Genomic DNA, 22,302 nt, shown 5'->3' on the forward strand with positions numbered 1-22,302 from the left:
TACTTGCTGGCTAAAATGCAAACTGAATGATCCAAAAGGGTCACATAAAATGATCCCAGCAGGATGCTGCACTGGTAATAGGAAAACTAATGGTCATAAAATCACACCCTATTTTCTTTCCTTCTTTCCCAACAAGTTGGATTTCAAATCATGCAGTGGGCTGAAAAAAATGCTTGATTTAGTTTGACATGATTTAGTCAGTTGAGTCGCGGTGGTAGTTGTAAAGGTCAGTTACATCAGGCTGGGTGAGGTGATCTTGATGTGGGTGTTTTTGTTTTATGAAAAGCTTTCACCCAGTTCACTTCCAACAAGTTAAATCTTGTATTTGTCTATCCTTTTTACTACTGCTAAAGAATCCCACGTTTACAGGTAGCCGTGGGATTACTGCATTGCATTAAATCAGGTTTCACCGTAAAAATAATCATAATTTCTACCTCTTAATACCTTCCATCTACCATCCTAACAGATGCAAGTTAATGACCTAACAATTAAAAACCAGAAAGCCTTGAAGAAACACATAACACGCCAAATCTTTCCACTCAATTGACAATATGTGAAATCCTACACAGCCAACTGACAGAATTCTATCAATTATTCAGGAGGAGTAAGGCTCACAAAAAGTACTGCACCCCCGGCTATGCAGCAGTAAATCACTGTGTAGCAACCCATCTGCCGCTTGTCAGAGCCAACGGTTGCTGTGAGCACAGGAGTGCTGAACAACATTGATCCTTAAGTCAGGGTTGATTTCCATTGTGAATCATAAATCAGTGCAAGTGAAATGCTGTCTGGGTCAAAATGCAGAAACTTAAGAAAAACACGCATTCGGTCAAAGATATCTGTAGCACCTACATCACATTTTCAAAGCCATAAGTGAAAGAGTAGCTTCACAGTGTGCACACTGTGAGCAGTGTGATATTTCTGAATCCATCTTGTGTGACTCACCTGGGCCAAAGGATGAAAAGAGTATAAAAAAAATCCCTCATTAAATATTGAGCGGGCACATGACGGGACCGAAGGATGAGGAGGGTCCTTCACCCTCGCTGGTGTTTCAAAGTGTAACCTCATCCAGAGACAAAATGTCCCACATTCAGACTTCAATAATGCAACGCCTGTGTTCTTAGGGCTAAAGGCAGGTTCGTCTGAAATCTGACTAATCGCTGACATAGCCATAGTTTCAGTTTGCAGACTCACTGTGCTATTTCTGGACAATTGAACAACATAATTCTCCACAATATTCAGTAGCATCAGTGAAATTATCTGGCAACCATTTTAGAACATGAGAAGGGAACATTATTTTGTACAAACTGACACTTTCAAATGTATAACTTTCTTTTTCCGGGCTCCTGATTTTGTGACAGTTTTGACTAATTGACTGTCTTCACAGCACATTTAGTAAAATTAGCATTTGCAATCTGTCAAAGGACTAATGGCATCGATGGCATCGTCCAGTCGTCCATTCAAGTACTCATTGGGTGTTATAAAATATGCAATAGTCAACAACAGCATTCAGGAAACTGCATTATGTCCCAAACTGCAGATATGTCAGGAGAAGAAAGTCACTGTGGGTTCTCATTGTGTTGTTGATTATCAGTTATTCTGCGCGTCAAACTCAATATTTTGTCTTGTCAGTCACCCAGTCAAAGAATGACCCGACTAATTATTGACGTTGGTGTTGACATTTCCTGATGTCTCTGTGTGAAGCACTTTGACTGCTATGAAATGTACCAAAACTGTCCTAATAAGTGTCTTATAAATACAACTTTATACGATTGAATATGTTTCAAATGGGTCACAGGTGCGAACTGTTTTTTATTTACCCCCGATTCAGTTACATTTCCCTCCTTTAGTCCAACTAACTGATTGATTGTTTCTCTCCAGTTGGTCAGACCAGTCTTGTCTTTGAGAGCGATTTGAAAGCATTTCCCCTTTAAAAGAACACTGAGCCTCCAAACAGCATCACTTGTTTATAAGCTGCACCCAATATAAAAACATTGCATCATTTGGACCAGGACCGCTGGCGCTGGCAGGGTTTAATGTGATCCAATATTGTCATTAAATAAATTCTGACATATCTGTAGAGGATTCTAGCTTTTGCACAGTTAGAGGAGAAATAATCCCAGCCAGAATACGCTCCGTGTTATGTTTCATAACTGCCTGATTTGTGGGTGGTGCTGCCTGAGTCTATAAAGAACAACAGCAGCCATTAAAAAAATAAAAAAATAGCTAAATTAAAGGGGATTTGGGTAAAACAAACAAAGATAACAAGTCACATTGAACTTCATTTTGAAATGTGTCATTCACTAGAAGTTGTACAAACATGTTTCATAAATCAGGGGCTCCGTTTTGCATCTCCTAAATGCTCCAACATTTATGGTTGAAATGAATAAAAAGGAGTGGCAGCTCAGCTGGCAGCACAGTTTAAAATGTGCACCAGCACATAATGCACAGTTGGTTTAACTGCTATTGCAGCTTAACTTTCCAATTTGGATTCATTTCCTCATTTTCATAATATGAAAATGGTGAGGCTGCATAAATGAAAAGAACGTTTGTAAAGAGATTCTTAAACTTTTCAGCCGCATGCAGAGAACTAGATAAGGAGAAAATGTCCATTTCAATGTATGTATAAATTACTCGATAATAGCGCTTTCAGACAGACAGCAGCACAATCAGCTAGTCCCCATAAGTCCATTCATTTCTCATAGAGCAGAGGCACCGGGGAAACCCGGCCAACGTGGTGTCGGACAGCAAGCTTGCCAGCTGAGACAGAGCCAAGCTGAGAAGTTGTTGCCCTTTTTCACATGCAACAGTCAGATTTCCACAGTTCCTTGTTTTCCAACCTATTACAGTTTGTTTTATAAAAAAACAGCTCTGTCTGGAAAGTGCAAAACAGGAAAGAATTTATTTGCAGCAGGTTCAAAGAGTCTCATCCCACAACTTTGATGTGAAAGTAGTAAATGATGCAGTTACATCCACTGTGGGAGTTTTTTTTTTCCTTTAATTGATTTTACAAAGAACTGAAAAGTCTCTGATTAAAGACTGATGATGGAAATGACCATGTTAGCATTTTAATTGAAGTTGAATCACAACATATTCTAGATTATTTATTTAAGGGATGCTACAGTAAAGAACTGTTGTACATGAAAAAAATGTATCATTAAAACAATTAATTAAGTCCCATTAGTCTTATTTATATCAATATACACACCAATCAAACATGTACGGCAATAAATCTACCAGTGATGATCCATTATATTTATATTTCAGAGATAAATATTGTGCATTTTACTCCACTCCATTTATTAAACGGCTTTAGCTACAAGTTAGTTTACAGATTGCAATTTTACATAGAATACAATGCATTGATATAGATTAAACTACTTGACACTATGAAAAGTAGTTAAAATGAACTCCATCTCTACAAACAACATAAAATGTTACTCATGCATTGATGCATCAGTTATAACAATCTAATAACGTAATATATAATATATCACTCACAGGGGCCATTATTCTGCAAAACAAATCATTTATATTTAGATACATTTTTGCAGATAATACTTCTGTACTTGAGTAGGATTTAACGGTTGCTCTTTGTAAACACAACTTTAAATGTTGGCCCCTCCTTCCCGGCTTAACAAGGGTTATTTGTTAGGTTTAGAGAACAAAACTACTTGGTTATGGTTAGAAAAAACATTGTGTTTGTGTTAAAACAATGATGTACGCAACGCAATGTAACAACAAAATACTGGTACTGGTATGGAAAAGATTTTTTATTATAGACTGTAAAAATTAGCTGACTGCTTGTATTCTTACAGCAGTGTGTGCAGTATATAAAATGTAGGATGCAATACATTGAGATGCATCGGGAATGATTGTGCATTCAAACTGGCAGGTGAATCGTAATCAAATTTAATTGTGAGGCAAGTTAAGATTCACAACTCTAGAAAATGCAGGCATGAGACAAGGTTCTGTGGAGATGCAAACAGCGCCACGCACATCTAATAGCTCATAAGTGGTGAGTGAGAGTAATTATTTTTGTACCAGTCTTTACATAGTTTTTTTGGGGGGGGGTGAAAATCCTACCCATCGGGCATTTAAAAGGTGCAAAATACAATTAATGGGAGCTTTTCGAACGCCTCTCAATGGCTCCTAACATGGCGATGCCTGAGCCGGCGGCTCGTAGCCAACTGTGTTAATGGTGCCAACGGCACGAGCAGTACAAACTACGGCAAAAATGCAGACAGAGAACAGTGTTAACCTGAGGGCGAACCAGGGGGTGGAAGCAACTGACGGCGTTAACAGCTGTAACCGTCATATGAGAGCAGTGCACAGTGGCGGTCGTGAGCTAGCCAGTGGGGCACAACCCTTCACAACTAATATGCACTAAAAACACTCGCAGCCAGCCCGATAATGTCAACAAAGCAAGAAGAAGCTCGGCTAACAACACACACAGAGGGAGAGTGACTTTATTCTCTGTTCGGGTGGGTAGTTGTTTGCTACTATATTAATGCTCTGAATGTTGTATGTTATAGTAGTAGTATATTGCTCCTTGAAGCAGGATTTTGAATGAAGGAATTTTACTTGTAATGAAGTTATATTATAATGTGGTATTGGTACTTTTACTCAAGTGAACGATCTGAATACTTCCATCAACACTAATAACTGTCAACATCAACAGCTGGTGATGATCACTTCTATATATCAATAAATAAATAAAAACTCGTCTCCTTGTTCTTTTTCCCCAATGTGGAAAAGTCAATCGAATCGCTTACATTCTGTGGTCCTTGTCAATGTTAACTCCACTGTGTCCCTGAGGACAGTGTTGACAGCAACATGCTTCCTCCATGACACATGGTGCAACACATTTAAAAGTCAATAATATCCTCCAGATTCGCTCAAGGCATGCACCCCAACTAACCCATAGGAGCCGCAAGTGCAGCAGCTAGGACATTATCTCTCTCTCTGGCCTCCCACCCACCAAACATAACCAGTTGTGTTTAGAATGCATGGCCAAGCTGGAGCTGTGCCCATGTCTCTGCAGTGAGTGTTTTGTCCCTGCACCCCCGTGAATTTCCTGAGCTAATGGCTCTATTGTCGCTTTGGATAAAAGCGTCTGCTAAATGACTGTAATGTAATGCAATGTAAATTGTCCACTGTGTTCATAAGAAAGTCTGAGACAGAGAGAAAAAAAAAACTAACTATCAAGCTCACTGTCACAGCCCCTTTGACGCATTTCAGTGAGGGGGCACAAACCAGCAATGCCCTAGATAAATGGTACCCTGCACTGCATTGAAAGTCTCTCTACAGCATGCAGGTTTACATAACAGCAGACGATACACAGGGATTCACAGCACTTCCAGAGCTCCATTTGAAAAAATACAGGCTATATGCTTCTTGTCCATCTTGTTTAAAAACCACTGAGGATTTTGACTGTCGGCTGAATCTGTTTAGTCCAATGTGTCCCCAGTGTTGGGCTGGCTAAAGGGTCAAGTGTGACAGACCACTGCTTGTAACTGGCAGACTCGAGAGGAGAATCTGAGAGTGGGTCAGGCCTAAAACGAGGAAGGAAAAGAAAAATCTTGGTGATCAGTGATGGTAGCGAATAAGGGTGAACACTTCTGAAGATAATGATGAACAAGAGATATTTGAGTGATACAGAGGTGGTGTGTTTCATGATTGGAAGATTGGTAATTTTAATATGCATTTTGTGAGAGAAGTCTATAAACAGCATCAGCCAGGAAGAAATTTTGATAATAGTATCAAAGGTAATGCATACACCAACATGCAAAGAATAGAATGCGTGGTGTAGTGTTGACCAATGAATGAGCCCTGCCTCGTTGCGGTTGCATTCACTCGCTCGTTGACAGCTGCACACAGAGAGTGAGCCATTAGCTTTCTAATGCTAGCTAAAACCAAGCTAGCTAACCATCGGGGCCAGCCCCGTCTTCTTGTTACATCAATGGTATGCCACCATATTTACTGTGCTGTAGCTATAATTTAGTCTTGTAGTTCCCTTCCAAGTTTAAACTGAACATACTAACATACTACATACTAATATACTAACATTAGCTTGATGCACAGCTAACATTAGATTTGTAGCGCTCTGCTATGTTTTTGTGAGTTACGGTCTGGGTGCCATGGTACATAAAATGATTTATTGTGTATTCCTGTTAACCATTGTAGTAGTGTACTGCTGTGGCTTGTGTTGCATTGGCAGGTGACAATCCCCATGGGTATAAACCGATTGTACCAGGTGTATGCAGAGGCCACCTGTGCCACAAACTAAGTTTCTTCACTGACCGACACCACTGTTCGTTCCCCTCTAGCACACCAAGTAGGGGCGGTGTGCTGGTATACAAATATTAACTGTCCTTTTATTCTGAAAGTTGTAATGTAAAAGCATGTGGAAAGTACAAATAATAAAGCCTTGGAGGGAGGAGGTAGATATACCGCCCAGTGAACGCACCCACAACAAGGTAGGGAGCATTTCATTGGTCAAAACTACACGTGCATTCTATAGGTTGGGGAATTTTGACTGGGCTATTGCACATAAAGGTTTGACGTGTCACAGACAAACAGAAACAGCCTGAGTGTGAGGAGAAGGGCTGAAACCTGAGTACAAGAAATCTGTGCAAGCAAGAACATATCTGAGTGCAAGCATACATTTTGAGCAGAACAAATTCATGCGCAAGCAAGTGCTAATTGAGTACGAGGACATGGTTTTGAGGGACGGCATTACAAAATCTGACCATGAAATCAATGAATCATTCTCACAAATTGAAAGACCAAGCACTCTAATACACATATAGGAAAACTGGTCTATACTAAAACAACATGGAGAGAAAAAGTTAAACTCTGCAACAGTCGTGCTTCACCAGTGCTTCGAATTAGTGCGCAGTTCCCTCAAGCATAGAGGAGGATACAAGACAGCAGCATCTTGATAGTTCTCCCCCCTTTAGTTTACCTATTTTTCCTCCTGAGCTGTCAGATATTATACAACCACTCTCATGCAAGCCCTTGGCGATTAACACAGCCATGCAACATTTCAAAAAGCATTCTTATTTTACCATAAGAAACACAGTGGATCTCTGTATCATGAGGCTTTGTGAAATGATTCAAGAAAACTCTCCAGATGAGAAGGAAGATTGCAAAAAAATGTATTTCTGAACAGCTGTTAAGATAACAATGCTGTGAGTGGCAAAACCGGGCAAAATGATGGGAGCAATTGTTTGATCAATATAGCACAATGAATCTCGTGTCCTTCTTGCTAGTCCCAACTATTAGCAGCCTTATCATGGAGGAAATAGATTTCGCAACCCTCCATCATGCTCTTGGAGACGCCAACCAATTTGCTGTCAAGTCCATAATCTCTCTGGGAGAGATCGAATCTGCAAGATTTGTTCAAGTTGGCTGGTACACACACTGCCGAAAACCCAAAAACAAAACAAAAAAAGAAACGTAGCTTTAAAATCAAAGAGACGTTACATTAGTCGACGTTTGTTTCACAGTCGACACTTCTTTTCAATGCAGTCTGACTGGAGACAGGTTTGCTGAATACAAATGGAATCTTTTATTCTTGGGGATGGCAGCAGCACAATGACCTGGAGAATGAGTGAGGAGGATGGCTCAACACTCTGTGGAGCACCTTCAGGTTTACAAAGCACCATAAGTGACCTGCCACTCACACAACTTAAGTTGTTCATTCAAGTCACAAAAAGAACTGTGGGAACGCACGGGAAGTAAAACCTCTAACTACAACATTATTTGTTCGTACTGAGGGGTTTTTTTCTATTCAGTATTTAAAAATAATGTTAATAAAAAACTGCATTTGTTGTACAGACATCAAACTTAAATCATATGTCAAAGCTACAAACACCTAAGCATGCTCTACTGGTAGTATGCATATTTAAATGTACTCATGCCTGTCAGCACAACATAATTCAGTATTACATGAGTAATAAATGTTTTCCCTTTTACTTTGAATTTGTATTATTTGTTATCTCTCTGTCTTACCACATGCAACCCTACTGTCAGAAGAACTCACAGGGATTTTTCATTTTGTATGCCGTGTCCTTCGCCTGCACACTGGCTTCAAAAAACTCAAAGAGACCAGAAGCAGCCTTCATGCTGAGCACCTCACACAGCAAAAGTATTCTCCTTCCTCCTCTCTTTCCCTTGTCCTTGCTTATCTCTCTGGCTGAAATTACATTCCACAGTGTTCCTCTAATGAAAAACATAAATTCTTGTATACCTCTGATTTAAAAGCCAACGAAAAAAGGCACAGATCACAGAAGCTCGGGTTGCACGGAACCACACCATTATAAAATTCAACCAGCGCCTGCAGTTTAACCTAATTTCAAGAAATTTCATAGTATGACACACACAGAACAATTTCAAAGCCAGCGTTTATCTAAGTTATAGTTATATTTATGTTTCAGTTGATGTTTGCACCGCTTCAAGCAAATTCTCACTTGGCAGAGCTAAGAAATGGCAACTCAGCTCTCCCACTGCAGAAATCCCTTTGGGACCGCAGAGAGAGAAAAAAAAGAAAATGTCTCCTCATCTCGAAGATTTCAGGGGACAGAAAATATATATTTCTAGAGGCTTTGTGTTTCTCTAAGCAGAAAAAAAACTGCTGCCGGATGTCTTTTGGTGATGGGCTGGGAAGGAGAACAAATGGGGAGGAAAATACATTCAAAACCTTTGAACCAACACATTTTAAATCCACTGAAACCCTGAAGGTGTGTTTCTTAAGACAACTGTTGGCAGTCCACGTCATTATTTAGACAGATTAAATCACTGTTCCTAAACACGTTTTATATTACAGCTACAGGATGCACCTTGGGCTTTTATCTTCAAAGTTCAATTGTATTCGCCTCTACTTGCACTGATAATGTCGAGGTTGTAATTTAAGTGTGATTTTGTGGCTCTTGGGCGACTGGGATGAAACTGCCATCATTACCAGCTTCCTCCTCGCTGTGCATAGAAAGGCTTGGAGTCGACACAGGGTGCATTTCAATCTGTGCGATCCCTCAGCCCTTTTGACAAGGACAGATCCCCACAGTAGCGTTTTGGCAGACGCTCCCCAACAAAGAGAAGCGCCGCTTTGAGTTAAGATTAAAAAGGAAATAAAATACTCAACACAACATATGGATAAACACTGAAAAACACTTTGGTTTCACAAGCATGCAGAGCTTCACCATAAAGCAGCGAGGACATGAAGGCCGGGCATGTTAAGAACTCAGAGCAGCTACAGTGATGATGAGGTTAGGTGACAGGGGTGCAAGCGGCACGGCGTGATATAGATGTGATCACCGGCCAGGCAATTTCGCCCTGGAGACAGAGGAGCTAAACAGGTTCCAGAGCTCTGACGGCACCAGAGACCAACACGCTCATACATAATGTAGCCTTGATGCATTTAATACATGCCTCCAACAAACATTTATTCACATTCAATGGTGATCATGTCTGCACCTTCGTGAAACGCATGTGCATGCATGTGGATACCTGAAAATATATGCACATTGCTTTTATGTGTGAGCTGACTGAAAGGCTGAACAGGCAGAAGTATGTCTTTGAAAATAAAACTGAGGAGAGAATAATAGAGATTGCCTCAGAACACAAAGAGCCTAAAAACAGCGGATCTTTTGCAGGAATGGCTGCCCCTTTATAAGCAGTCAGCACAATCTCACCATGTAGAAAACACTGAACAACAACCTAGAATCTGGGAAAGAGGCGACTAAATATAACAGCATCCTGCAGGATGAAGCCACTCCTCCTCCTACCTCATGGTCCAATTCAGACGCGCGAGCTGAGTTACACCAGATGTGTCATATAGGAAGCTGTTTTGCTACAAATTGGATGATTAACAGAGCCGTGCAGCCAGCACTGAGGCATTTGGCCGTGGTACGCAGCTCGGTGGAGAGTGATTGGCTTTGAGGGCCGAGGGGAGCAGATGGGATGGGGACTCAGAGCTGGACCAAACAACAGAGTGAGCCTCCTTAGTCTTGCATCGACATATCACTTGTATACTGGCCTGTACTCAAGAGTGGTTCAACCCACCCAAAAAAAGAGGTCGCTCTGTTTATAGTAGTATTACAGCCACATCTCTGCCCTTAGCTCCACCCCCTTAACATTAATTATGCAGCTCAATGCAGCACTCCAAATCCCCACTGCAGCTCACCCACACTACAATACTCTGCCGCTTTCTCCCACTCTCTCTCTCTCTGTCACACACACACACACCACAGTGTTTCTCTCTTTTCCCTTCATGACATTCTCAACTATCCATAGGCAAAGATAGCATTTTCCTCCGTGCATCACCTTGCAAACAGTGTGCTCTTTCAAGGACGGAAGACACGACTGTAGCAATTACTTCTTTCCTTTTTCAATAGATTTTTCAAGGTTAGATGATCTCACACTTCTTCACTAAGGGGAGGAAAAAACACCTACACATGTGAAACAGAGGTAGAGATCTTTTTTTCTAAATCACAGCTTTCAGTCAAATGCACTTAGAAAATATGTTACATGTGTTTTCCAGCAACGTTGCGAACACAATCATTTGGAGCATCTGATACCTTTGGTGTGAATGAATACATTTACAACAGTTACAACAATCTTTGGTTGCAGCGTGACTCACATACACGCACGTACTTTCGCCTTATCATTTTCAAAGCCCGGTGCTGATTTCTGTGCAAATCAGAAGCAAACACGCTCTGATGTGCCGCGGCAAACACACTTAACAGCTCAAACACCTGTCTGCCAAGGTGTAATTGACTCAACTACTCCTGAACACGGCGAGAGACACAATCAGACCTTGTCACAGGAAGCAGAGAGAGAGAGAGAGAGAGAGAGATAGTCCACGCCACGCTATGTGAATCAGCTACATCAGCAAAGCAGAGGGAGAAGAGAAAAAGAGGGAAGCTCTCACGTTTCACCCCCCCACCCCCCCAGGCAAGCAGTGGGACGGACACGTAGCAACTATTTATGGAAGCAGAAGCGATCTTCTCCATCGTTTCCTCGAGCTTTCGCGTGATTAAGATTAATTTGCATCTGCATGCATGTGTTTGTGTGTGGGTATAGCTTGCCTGACCGAAAGCTGTATCAGTAATCCAATTTCAAGTGTGAGGCTATACCCTGTGTGAGTCATTCACGTATTCTGTGCACACTGCCTGACTTTAAACTGAATTAATGGTGTTTTGTTCCGTTTTTTTTCTTTAAGGTGAGAAGCCACATCAGATAAATGTCTTAACAGATCATAGGGATCACTATTTGTTATTCGCCCCACAGAGCATCATCAACATAATGTCAAACCACAGGCATACAAACGCCAGCTATTTTAGGGTACGTGTTGTTTGTTTCCCTATTGTTGCCATTTCAATAAGCTCAATAAAGTGGCTGTCTGTGTTTGCAAAGATGCCATGTCTGGAACAAAAGCACACAGTGGGGCAGATGTTCCTGACGAGCAAAACATGGCCGGAGAAGACGCGATCATTCAGCTTGTATCGGGTGAAGCGAATGTGTTATACGCTTACATAATCCAGGGGGAGCGTGAATCGACTACTCCCTCTGTCTACATAAAAAAAAAATGTGCCGGGCAGGCGCAGGTCGGCTGTTTTGAACATGAACGATCGTGTTTCCATGAAAAAAAAGAAATCTGTGCATCTTCACATGTCCAGAATGCACAACGGTGGTCTTTTGTGAGGCTGCTGCTCATCAGCGGGCAGCCTTCTGCGTTGTGCAGCTCTGCTGCTGCAGGGGTCTTTTCAGTGCATGGAACCGGATGGTGAGCAGAGAACACAGCGGGGGCTGGGCACCGCAATGTACTGCAGTGCTCGTAGCTCTGCGATGCACACCCACTCTCTTCCATTCTTGCTCTGCCTCTGACAATCTCTCAATCTCTCGCTCTATCTCTCGCCCATGCTTGGGTTGCTTGTCTTACATTCCCCCCCTCCACTTACCTCTCATTGCTGTTGCACGTTTCAAGCCCATTTTTCTCCTCACCCCTTGAAGCTGCCTGTAATCCAGGTGTCCAACACCGTCTCTTATATTCTTCATTGAAACTACCCCTACCTTCTGTCACTTACATGCACACTGACATGCACACTTAGAAACACAACAACAAAAAATGCATAAGTGCATCCTGTAATCTTTCCCTGTCGAGTATGATAAAGTGCCCTTTTCCTGGTTATGGAGAAGACGAAGACACACACACACACACACACACACTGTTATTCAGACACTTCACTGTATTTATCACGGTGTCATTCTAGTATCACCAACAGATTCTGCTCACCTTAAACATCTGCAACGTTTCATCCGCACAACCTAAACAACACAGGTGTGACACTGTTTTACAGTAGCTCTTCTCACCCCAATATGCAGAGTTGGGGGATTGTTGCTAACTGTAGTATGTCACAGCGACAGCCGCTGTTGCTCCGCTATGTCGCCTCCACCATCATTTACAGGGGCACACTAAACGCCCATGTTGCACAGCCTGGGACAGAGGGTGTCATACGCGCAGGATGAGCAATGACAAGCCCAGCAGCTGCTCCCTTCCCCAGAAAACTCCACAAATCTTCGAAAGAGTTACAGTACATAATTCATATGGATACATAAGAACAGAAAAGAGGGAAACCGTGAAGGGCAACTTGAGTTTCCCAACAGCAATCCCTATCCAGCACTTACTGAAGTACATTCTTGCACATGGCCAGGACTGTTTATGTAGTGAGGCTGAAATGACCGGATTGAAGACGCTGCTTAAATTATACTTAGATTTGAGTAAATCATAGCAAACAGGTCTGTGTGTTGAAATTAGTCATTCTATCTCATTAGGATTGGTTAATATCCTCCTCCTCTGACACTCGCTTCTATCTTAAAGAGGGACGCTGGCTCATTCTTATGAACAGTGAGGGGTCTCATTTCCGTTTGCCATTAAAGAGCAGAGGTTTCTAATCATTGCTACCCGAATGAGTTTCTCAGTATGCCGGCTGCATCCTGCAGAGACACTTTCCTGCTCGCTCTCAACCATGAGATGAAACAAAGCTTTGTGTGACAGCGGGTGTCAGAACTATAACGGCCGCAGCCAACACATGTTTTACATTTTCCTTTTCAATGACTTAACGTGACACTGCTGCCTTTCAGCGCCTCCTCAATTATTTTTAAATTGATTTCTTGGAGACGTAATGACTTACAGGCCAGCATCGGCGGACCAAATGTATAATTCCTGTCCTTTTAATAATATCATCCTCTTGATTTTGTATTGCCACCCAAATAGACCCGTGTAATACGGTGTCAAACCCCAATGGTTTTGCTGCAGCAGTCAATTTCATGCCACAGTTGAATGTGCCTCTCGGAGCTTTGCAATGAAATGGAAGATGGAACAAAACCACAGCAGTGACACTCCCACCTGGAGCTTATAATGGTAACACAGGTAGACAAGTACAGGAAGGACACGCTTTTTTCGATTTTCTTTTCTAAGGAAACAGATAGGAACTGAGTTTTCAGCACCTCTGCCAAAACATAGTTCTGTTTAAGATGGACTGTGTTCTAGAAAAGGAGAGGTGCATGAATAATTAAAAGTGTTTTCAACTGAAAAGGTAAAAGAACAGATGTGCACAGCCAACTGCCACCCTTTCACATCAAATAGGGACTTTGAAATGTGTACATCCAGACAATTTGTCAGGTCATCGAAACAGACATGTTTAGTAGAATTAGCTTTGCCTTTAACTCTCATCCAATCCTCTCTACAAAACACCGGTTTGCTTCACACAATTGGAGGGAAGCTCTGTCCATGGTGCTGAAATGACTTACGTTTCCTTCCCAGCTCTGCTCCTTATCCCCCAATATAACTCAGTGTTGAATAATTTAAAGATGATTCAAAACCTGTAACAAGGATTAGTGAGTCCACTCAGCTCCATGATCGTCTTGCGCTTCTATCTACTATGTGAGGGTGAAAGGTATTTCGCCGAACTGCTTCGTAATGTGAAAACGGCAGCACATACTGTACTCCTCATCCTGTCTAACGGTGTTTTTTACAGCGTGCCCACACAAAATACACTAAGTCTTTCCATTATTTCCTCCCATTCTGCAGCAGGCCAGCGCTCACAGACATTTTGTACAGAGAAAACACACACTGCCCACTGCTGGATGGTATCATATCTTCATTCACAAATGAAGGTCAGACTTCCAAAGAAAGATGGTGGGATGTATTAAATGAACTGTGAATGTGGTAAAAGAAAGCCGATAATGAATGCTTAGTTGAAAACAAAATCAATAAAAACATGCGTTAGTATGAATCAGCTGTCTTTCACTGTAAAAAAAACAAACACTTTCGTTTGTTTGAGCTTATTTTACAATAATGATGAACCATATGTTCAGAGTTTAAATACAGTGAGGGTAAACTGCTTTTTTCCCACGTCTTTGGTACACTGTAGTCAGTAAGACTGGTTCGTCCAATCAGAGAGCCTACTTTTGCTGCAGGCTCAGACTAAAGGAAGTCCCAGAACACCGGATAAACAAAACTAAAACTCATCACCATGGCTCAAACGCTATCGGAGCTCATTCAATCTGTCATCCAAGTAACCCCAAATGATACCCAGAATACACAGTGAGGGCATGCACGACAACACTAAAATGGGCTGCAGCAGCGTCTTTTGGCACACTGATCTTATCGGAGAGCACTGGATTTACAGTATAGGGGGCAAAACTTTACTTTTTATCCCATCGAGGGAACACAAACAAGTTTAAACGGTGATAGTCATCATACAGAGATGCATCGTTCTGCCTTACAGAGGCTGGATGCTGAGGCAGCTCCACTCAGGGATGTAATGGGATACTGCAGCACTAGAGAACCGTGTGCACAGAAACTTGCCTAGAAGCATCAGGGAGTCCCGCACCAACCTTCCCCCTCCCTCTGTATCTCCCTATCTCTCTGCCTCCCCCTCTGCTTTTCTGTGAAGTCTTTATAATGTCCAAAAATATATAATACAAGTACTGTGTAGATATCTCAATGTGAAAGACTGAAAGATGGCAGATAAGCCGGAAAACACCCACAAAAAAACTACTTCAGAAGTGTAAAAAAAACCAGCATGCTTGTAGTAGTAGGAGAACGTATAGCTGCTTACCTTTTGTGCAGGTTGCTCTCGTCTGGTCACCGAGCTCTTCCCCTTCTCCACAGGCTCCGAGACACTTTGAGATAGAGAGAAAAATAATCAATCTTCTCTTACTTTCTCTTATTTCCAGTTTCAGAATGAATAAGTCAGGAGTCTATCACAGCCCTCTGGACACACCTTTACCCTGTCCTCCTGTAAACTCTGCCACATATGCACACACAGACACCCATTCAAATGCACCCCAAGACTGAAGTACACAAATTGATAAAGATCTGCTCAGGGGAGGGATGAAAAAACTACACACACTCACACACCGCAGTTTTTTTTTTCCTCCTTCCTCTTGCCCACTCGCTCTGCCGCTTTTTTCCTGCTGTCTTTGCCTGCACTGCCTCCTGATTGGCTCCGCAGCTCTTCAATAACATAAGCTCTCTTCTTTAATTGGAAGGGGGCCAGTTGTGTGGTGCACCAGAAACCCTCCCGCCCAGCTCATCTCTCTTTATCACCCCCCCACACCCCCCCGTCGTCGTCATAAGTGCCCGTAGAGAAGAATGCTGAGCTCTGCAATTTCATACGCATCGAGCAAAGAGAAAGAAAAAAAAAAGGAATGGAGGGCAGAGGGGGGGGGGGGGGGGGGGTGGGAGAGAAAAAGGAGTGAGAGTGAGAATGGGGGAGAGCATCAGCGGCGAAACCAGTGTACCGCAGTGGGACAAGCAGAAGCTGCATGGGAACAAAGACGGAGGGGCTATTAAATGGGGGTGAGGGCAGATTTTGGATTCGCACAGTCCAACCAGCCGCAGCACGCTGAGGTGAGACAGCAGGTCGGATGGAGGGAGATTTCCCTGCACTCACTGCAGCGCAGCTCGGCGACTCTGCTGCAGTGTGGAGTCTAATTGCCAGGCAAAGAAGGGGGATGGGGAGGGAGGACGAGGAAGAGGAAGAGGAGGAGGGGGAGGAGGAGGAGGAGAGGGGGTTGGTTGCAGTGATGCTGAAGTACAGTCTTCCAGCCAACCACGGATATATATGGGGGAAATGGGCAGGCAGCCGCAGTGTACATCAGTAAATGCCTTTTTCCTCATGAATTATTGAAGGTGCCCCAAAGGAGAGTGGGAGGGTCGCAGACGGCAAACTACTGAGCCTGTTCAGACAGTGTCATTGCTACTGAGGTTTATGATAATTATTCACACCTGAAGTGCAGGTCGTCAAATTCCTTAAAATGGAGCCCCCCCCCCCCCCCCTTCAGTTCGATTATTTAAACCAACTAATGCTTTGAATGGAGATTGTGCAGTATCAGCTCTCTGCTTCCCACTTCAGTGTTGAAAGGCTTTGCCATGCCGGGAGAAAATGGATGTGGGATTGACTTTGTGGTGTCAGGTTCCCCCGCCACTCTCTTTCTGTGACTCACATCTGGTACCTCCGATGTGTCCCAGCTGCACCGGAGTACAATACCCGAGCAGATCAATAATGGATCACACAATACCTCAACCATCAACAGAGGCTACAATGAGCACTCTAGAAGTTATAGGATATCCACAGAGAGACGCAAATACACTGTTTGCTCAATCAACGAGATGACTGCCTGTTGGACAAATGAGCAAATAAAGAGACGCCCGACATTACAGGCTCAATATCCTGGTGTAAAATACCACGTGACGAGAAGGGACAGGTGAACAAATCCCAGCATCATCTGGAGTTAGCGACACATTTAGATCAGCGTGTTGCGGAAGCGGCCCTCATCTTGTCAAATAGCTGAAAACTGGTGTTTGCGGAAGAACAGATTATCAGTAGAAATGTGTCCTCGACTTGCAAACGTTCATTAAAGATTGGCTTATTTGTATGTGAAACATGTTTTTATTATTATTATTTATTATTATTTTTGTTTCAATGAACAAGATTACCGTTGATAATACAGAAAAGGGTGCATACTTGTAATGACAATAAATATTAGTTTTTCCATCTGCGCATGTTTTCTTTCATCACTTTGGTCTCTTCTTTCTCTTCTTTCTTTTCTTTCTTTTCTTTCTCAGGGAGGCTGTAGACAGTGACGGAGATGTTTGTGCGTTTGAAGACCTGTTCCAGTTTCTCTGACACTGTACTCCACTGCAGTTCATCCATGCCACAACCAATACTGTCAGAAAGAGAGAGCCAACACAAATATGGTCACATCTGCGATGCATTCATTGAGCAAATGAGTATTTCTCCCTTGAACCTGGTTTGATCAAGTATCACCAAATGACCGGAAACGATACGAACCGAGGCATCGATATTCGTGTTACTCCGTTCACCACACAGTGCGACTTCATATCCTCAAGGCTCTGTGTCAGGCTGTCATAGGTGGGCTTTTGCTTGGCCTTTTTCTTTGTGATCTGCAATGAAATTACAGGAAAGCATTAATATAAACTGCAATATTAATGTTACATTGAGAGTTTGTTTAGGAATCAATTCTAATCTTTACCAGATAGTAGACAAAACGTCTGTCTCTTTTTAACACAGCACACTGTCCTGTCAGCTTTTCTGTCAGGAGATTTAAAAAAGATAGTATTCACATCAGAATAAGACACAATACAAACTCCAGGTGTAATATTTTTAAAAGCCCTTAAACCGCACTGACTCAATGGCGGACAAGTTATTACAAATCAATGCTGTGCAGGAAGAACATGCAAAATGTTTACTTTACATTTTAGTGGAGATCCTTCAGTTTCCAAAGAGAACAAATATTTTGAAAAAAAGAAAATGTGACAAATGCTTAAGACATTTAGAATATGTTCATATGTTCTGATGGTGCAGCCATAAAAGCATCAAACTGTGATACAGAATATACAGTATATGTGATATTATGAAGCTTTTATTTGCTAAAAACAAAGCCAGGTGTCTCTGTGCTGAACAAAAAGATTGTGTTGAAATCAATGAGCCCAGAATAAAACATGTTCACTCCTGATGAATATTTTATTAAAAAAGGGCCGACTCACTCTGTCCCTTTAACTCCTCTACCCCTTCGAACTTCTTCTTGAACATCACCGCTATGCCTGCCCCCATGCGGCAGTCCTCGCTGATGCAGTGGGCCAAAGCCTCGTCCTCGGGGCACGAGAACAGGTCCCCGCTGACATAATTCGGTCTCCAGCTGTCTTCTGGAGCCTAGCCAGGAGGGGGCAGCATTGCGCCGCGTGATGAAGCAGAATGACAGAACAAGAAATAAACACTGGTGTATGGGTGGGGGGAGGAAACGATGTCAAAACCAACCATTTCAGCGCACGTAAAACCAAGACAGAATTTTTTTTGTTCCCCCTCCAAGTGTAAGCTTTACCTTAATGTTGTCAGTGTTGACGGGTTTCTCAGGTTGAGACGACATTGACAACAGCGATTATTATCGCACTTGAGCAGTGAGTTGATTTGCTGTCTTGAACACACATTAAAACAACCGCTAGAAGACTTGTGAGCGAGCTTATCATGCGACAAGAAAGTGTCTCTTTTAGTTTACAAACCGTCTGCTGCAGGTGTCCGTTTTAATGCTAAATGAAGGTACTTTCGGTATGCTCGTGAATGTCTCAGTGGACTAGTCACGAAGCAGCAATAGGAAGCAGCTGTCAGTCTTCTCGCGAGAAAGGGGCGGAAACCGTGTGAATAAATCCACGTTTACGGATGATATTCTGCACAAACATTACCTGCACGCTACCTATTTGTACAAAACACAATAGACGTAAACATATTTACAATTTCTTTAGTTGAAAATTGTGAAATTATCTTTATTAAATTGTGATATGTGTCATCAAGTTGTAGTTTCCAAATGTAGGTTGTCTTTGAATGACATTTTGTTATTCACAATTCTAAAACTAGTGTGTTGTTTACTTAATGGAATACATACGATTTCCATCAAACAAAACTGGCAGTGTAACATTTTAATTTATTTGTTGTTTTTAAAGATCCTGCAAAACCTCATAGATGTGATTATGTATTCATTTTTTTATTAGATGTCTATTCAGGTTCAAGTTGCCAAGATGGGAATAACATTATGTCACCAAACTGGGTGAAGATGAATGTTATGACAATGGTCCAAAAATCCCAATTGAATGATGACTGGACATGTGATCTTAAAGTTTCTAATAATCTCTTGGCAGGAATCATTTTCCACATTGTTCTACTTTGTTTAGCAAAAATAAACTGACCTTTCAAAGCATTATTTTAGTTTTTTAGATACATTTCCTATCTACAAACCTCTGCTTTCCATTAATATCAGTATAGAACAATCGCTGTTCAGAGATTTCACAGCAATACACTACAGTGAACATTTGTCAAAGAGTATCCCTGACTGCACCAAGAAAAACGTTTTCAAAATTGTTCCTGCTTATAACTTGGCTTCAGTTTGACAAAGAATTAAAACAAATGTAATGATTTGTGTAATATGTCACTGATGTGTTTCTTTCATTTTCTATAAAAAACAGAAAGCATACCTGACAGAATCCTTTACCTGTAAGTTGCTGTAAATGACATAGCGTCTGCGCTATACCCATAATGCTAATAATTACTATTATCATTGGGCCTTTTGTGGAATTTCACTGTAGAAATTACAGCAGAGGATTACAGTGTCGATGCAACAACACTATGAGTGAATGAGGAACATGTCAATCTCAGAGGAGGTTTATTCATTCTAAAGAAGTGAAAACACCTCTCTCTGGTTGTGTAGGGGCTTTAATTATGTTTATTGAATCACTAGTATGCACATTTTATGACACAAAACTAAAAAGGAAATACAGTAAGTAAGCATGTTATCTCAGAAGCATCTATAAAATACAGAAATATAACCAGACCAACAAAACCATAGCTGACAATAAATGATCAAAACTACTGTTACACAAATGCTGACCCTAAACATTATTAGAAATGAAATGGTTGCCCCTTTACAAGCAAAGTATAGCATTATGGAAAACATGCATCTAAATCTTATACGACAGCATGCAGAACAATGCCAGGATGACTGCGGTGTCGTCTTTCATATACAAACTGCAACATACGTACAACAAATTACAACATGATTGGTAACACATGAATGATGTGTGTATGCGACAGATTGACGGTCCACGTTCCAGCCTAAGAAGTCAGCTGCGTCTCTGCTCGTTGATCCAGTCCCCGGGGTTGACGTCCATCTGCAGCATCTTCATCACCCACTTGTCCCTCCGTGCTCCATCGATGAACTCGTCCAACGAGAGCTCCCCTATTAAGTGCAGAGGGACAGTAGTTATTTTACAATACGCTTCTCCATTCCTGAATTCATTTGATAAGGAGACGAACCATTGCATAGCTGAGTTCCTCCCCTTTTTAATGAACACAGGCAACAGCAAGCTCATTGACACTTTTACATTAACACCCCACAAAGCCATTACAGCAGCCTGACACTGAGCTTTTGAAGCATTCATGAAGCATTTTAAGCTGCAGAAAAACTTTGACAAACACTCACCATCTCCATTTTCATCAACCAGCTCAAATATCCGGTCAACCACTTGGTCTGGGGTCAGCAGATTGCATTCTTCATCCAGCTCTCCGTGGCAGGCTTTCTTCAGTCGATAAATAGACTGAGAGTGACAGGAAAGTAAGTTATAACCACTCTTGCTCTGACTGCGTTTCATTGCAGCCCACTGATTTATGTTGAAATATTCTTTTAAAATGTTTTGAAAGCTTCACAGATTGATAGTTGCACATCGTCACTGTATGATAGTAAATATTACCTCCACAATTTCAAGAAGCTCATTTTTGTCAATGCATCCGCTTCCATCTTTATCATACATTTTGAATGTCCATTTAAGCTTATGTTCCAGTTTACCCCTCAGGACTAAGTTCAAGGCTGCCACGTACTCCAGAAAATCAATGGTGTTGTCCTGTGTACATGAAGAGAGAGCATTAACATTTTATGCAAAATGTTTCGGTGCTTAGCCAAGAAAAAGGATTCAATATAAATAGGGCTCCTAATAGATACAACAATAAAAGAAAAACATGCAGGGCAGCAGCTGAGGTTTTATTTGTAACATTATCTGTACTGGGTTTGTAGCTGAATAGCCTGAGGGCTGAATCATACATCAATTTTCAAGAATGTAATAATTAAGGATTATTTCCTGCATTAATTTGTCTGCCAATTATTTTTTAAATGAATTGTTTAGACTTCGACTTATGCCCATCATAATATCCCATGGCCCAAGTTGACATATTCAAATGTCTGCTATTCAGATAAAACACTCGATTTAACTTTCATAGAAGACTATAGAATTCTGCAAATATTCACATTTCAGGAGCTGGAACCTGTACTTTTATGGCCCTTTTGCCGTACTTACCCAATGAATCAACAATTAGAATCTTTACCGATTCATTTTCTGTTGATCGACTATTGGACTACCAACTATCGGTTTCAGCTCTAAAAACATGTGCTCAATAATGGGCATTAACAGAAATGACCAATCATGTTTGTAAATTGGACTGTTTCCAATCAACAAATGTTCTCTGTTACTGATAATAATATAATATGTACAAGTCTTATACTTGCACACAACTGCAAGTTTGTACTTACGCCGTTCTTGTCAAAGGCTCGAAACATGTTTTCAATGTAATCCGCGGCCTCCTTGTTATCAGCAACGCCAAAAAATCCCTTGAACTCATGCATGAAGAGAGTTCCACTTGGGCACTCCACAACAAATTTTTTGTACCATTCCTGCAGCTCTGCCACATCGATTTCCTTGTCTGGGTCACTCTCCTCGCTCAGGCGCTGACCCATTGTGGAAATCTTCCCTTCAGCTCCCTAAAAACTGAAATTCTCTCTCACATTACACGTAAGCTGGGTAACTCTTTTAAAGCCTCCCTCTACATTACAAATGTCAGCCCTCGGTTATCGAGCCGATTACTGCAACGATCTTTGTGCAGATCGACAAAGATCAAATTGATCAAAATGACATGAATGTCCATAAATGCTGAACTGTTTTTGGGCTCCCTATTGTGGCGACTCCCTCTCGGAGAGTCAGGAGGAGACACAGGCTGGTATGGATCACATGATGAGGGATTAGAAATGGACACTTGTCAAAATCAATTAGTTCAAAAATAGATCATGAGAGGATTTCTTTGTGGCACTGTGTCTACCTCTCCTAGGAACAGGACATCTGTTAGCTTTGTAGAAACATACACTAATCATAGGCTTCAAGTACCTATATGGTAT

The 22,302-nt window shown here is 41.7% G+C and overlaps 2 protein-coding genes across 2 annotated transcripts; both read right to left on the reverse strand.

Moving 5' to 3' along the window:
• Positions 1-16,947: 16,947 nt before the first annotated feature.
• oard1 (O-acyl-ADP-ribose deacylase 1) lies at positions 16,948-18,675 on the reverse strand. The gene is made up of 5 exons (XM_079170424.1): positions 18,415-18,675; positions 18,080-18,245; positions 17,566-17,624; positions 17,364-17,476; positions 16,948-17,238 (listed from the first exon to the last, which is right to left on the reverse strand). The coding sequence occupies exons 1-5, from the start codon at positions 18,457-18,459 to the stop codon at positions 17,055-17,057; spliced, it is 567 nt and encodes a 188-aa protein (XP_079026550.1). The 5' UTR covers positions 18,460-18,675; the 3' UTR covers positions 16,948-17,054.
• A 1,528-nt stretch (positions 18,676-20,203) lies between these two features.
• On the reverse strand, positions 20,204-21,867 carry guca1b (guanylate cyclase activator 1B; the record flags this gene model as incomplete). Its single annotated transcript, XM_079170537.1, has 4 exons — positions 20,204-20,319; positions 20,563-20,677; positions 20,831-20,980; positions 21,664-21,867. The coding sequence occupies 4 exons, from the start codon at positions 21,865-21,867 to the stop codon at positions 20,204-20,206; spliced, it is 585 nt and encodes a 194-aa protein (XP_079026663.1).
• Positions 21,868-22,302: the final 435 nt, after the last annotated feature.

Source organism: Pholis gunnellus (assembly GCF_910591455.1).
Source record: "Pholis gunnellus genome assembly, chromosome: 2".
Lineage (NCBI taxonomy): Eukaryota > Metazoa > Chordata > Actinopteri > Perciformes > Pholidae > Pholis > Pholis gunnellus.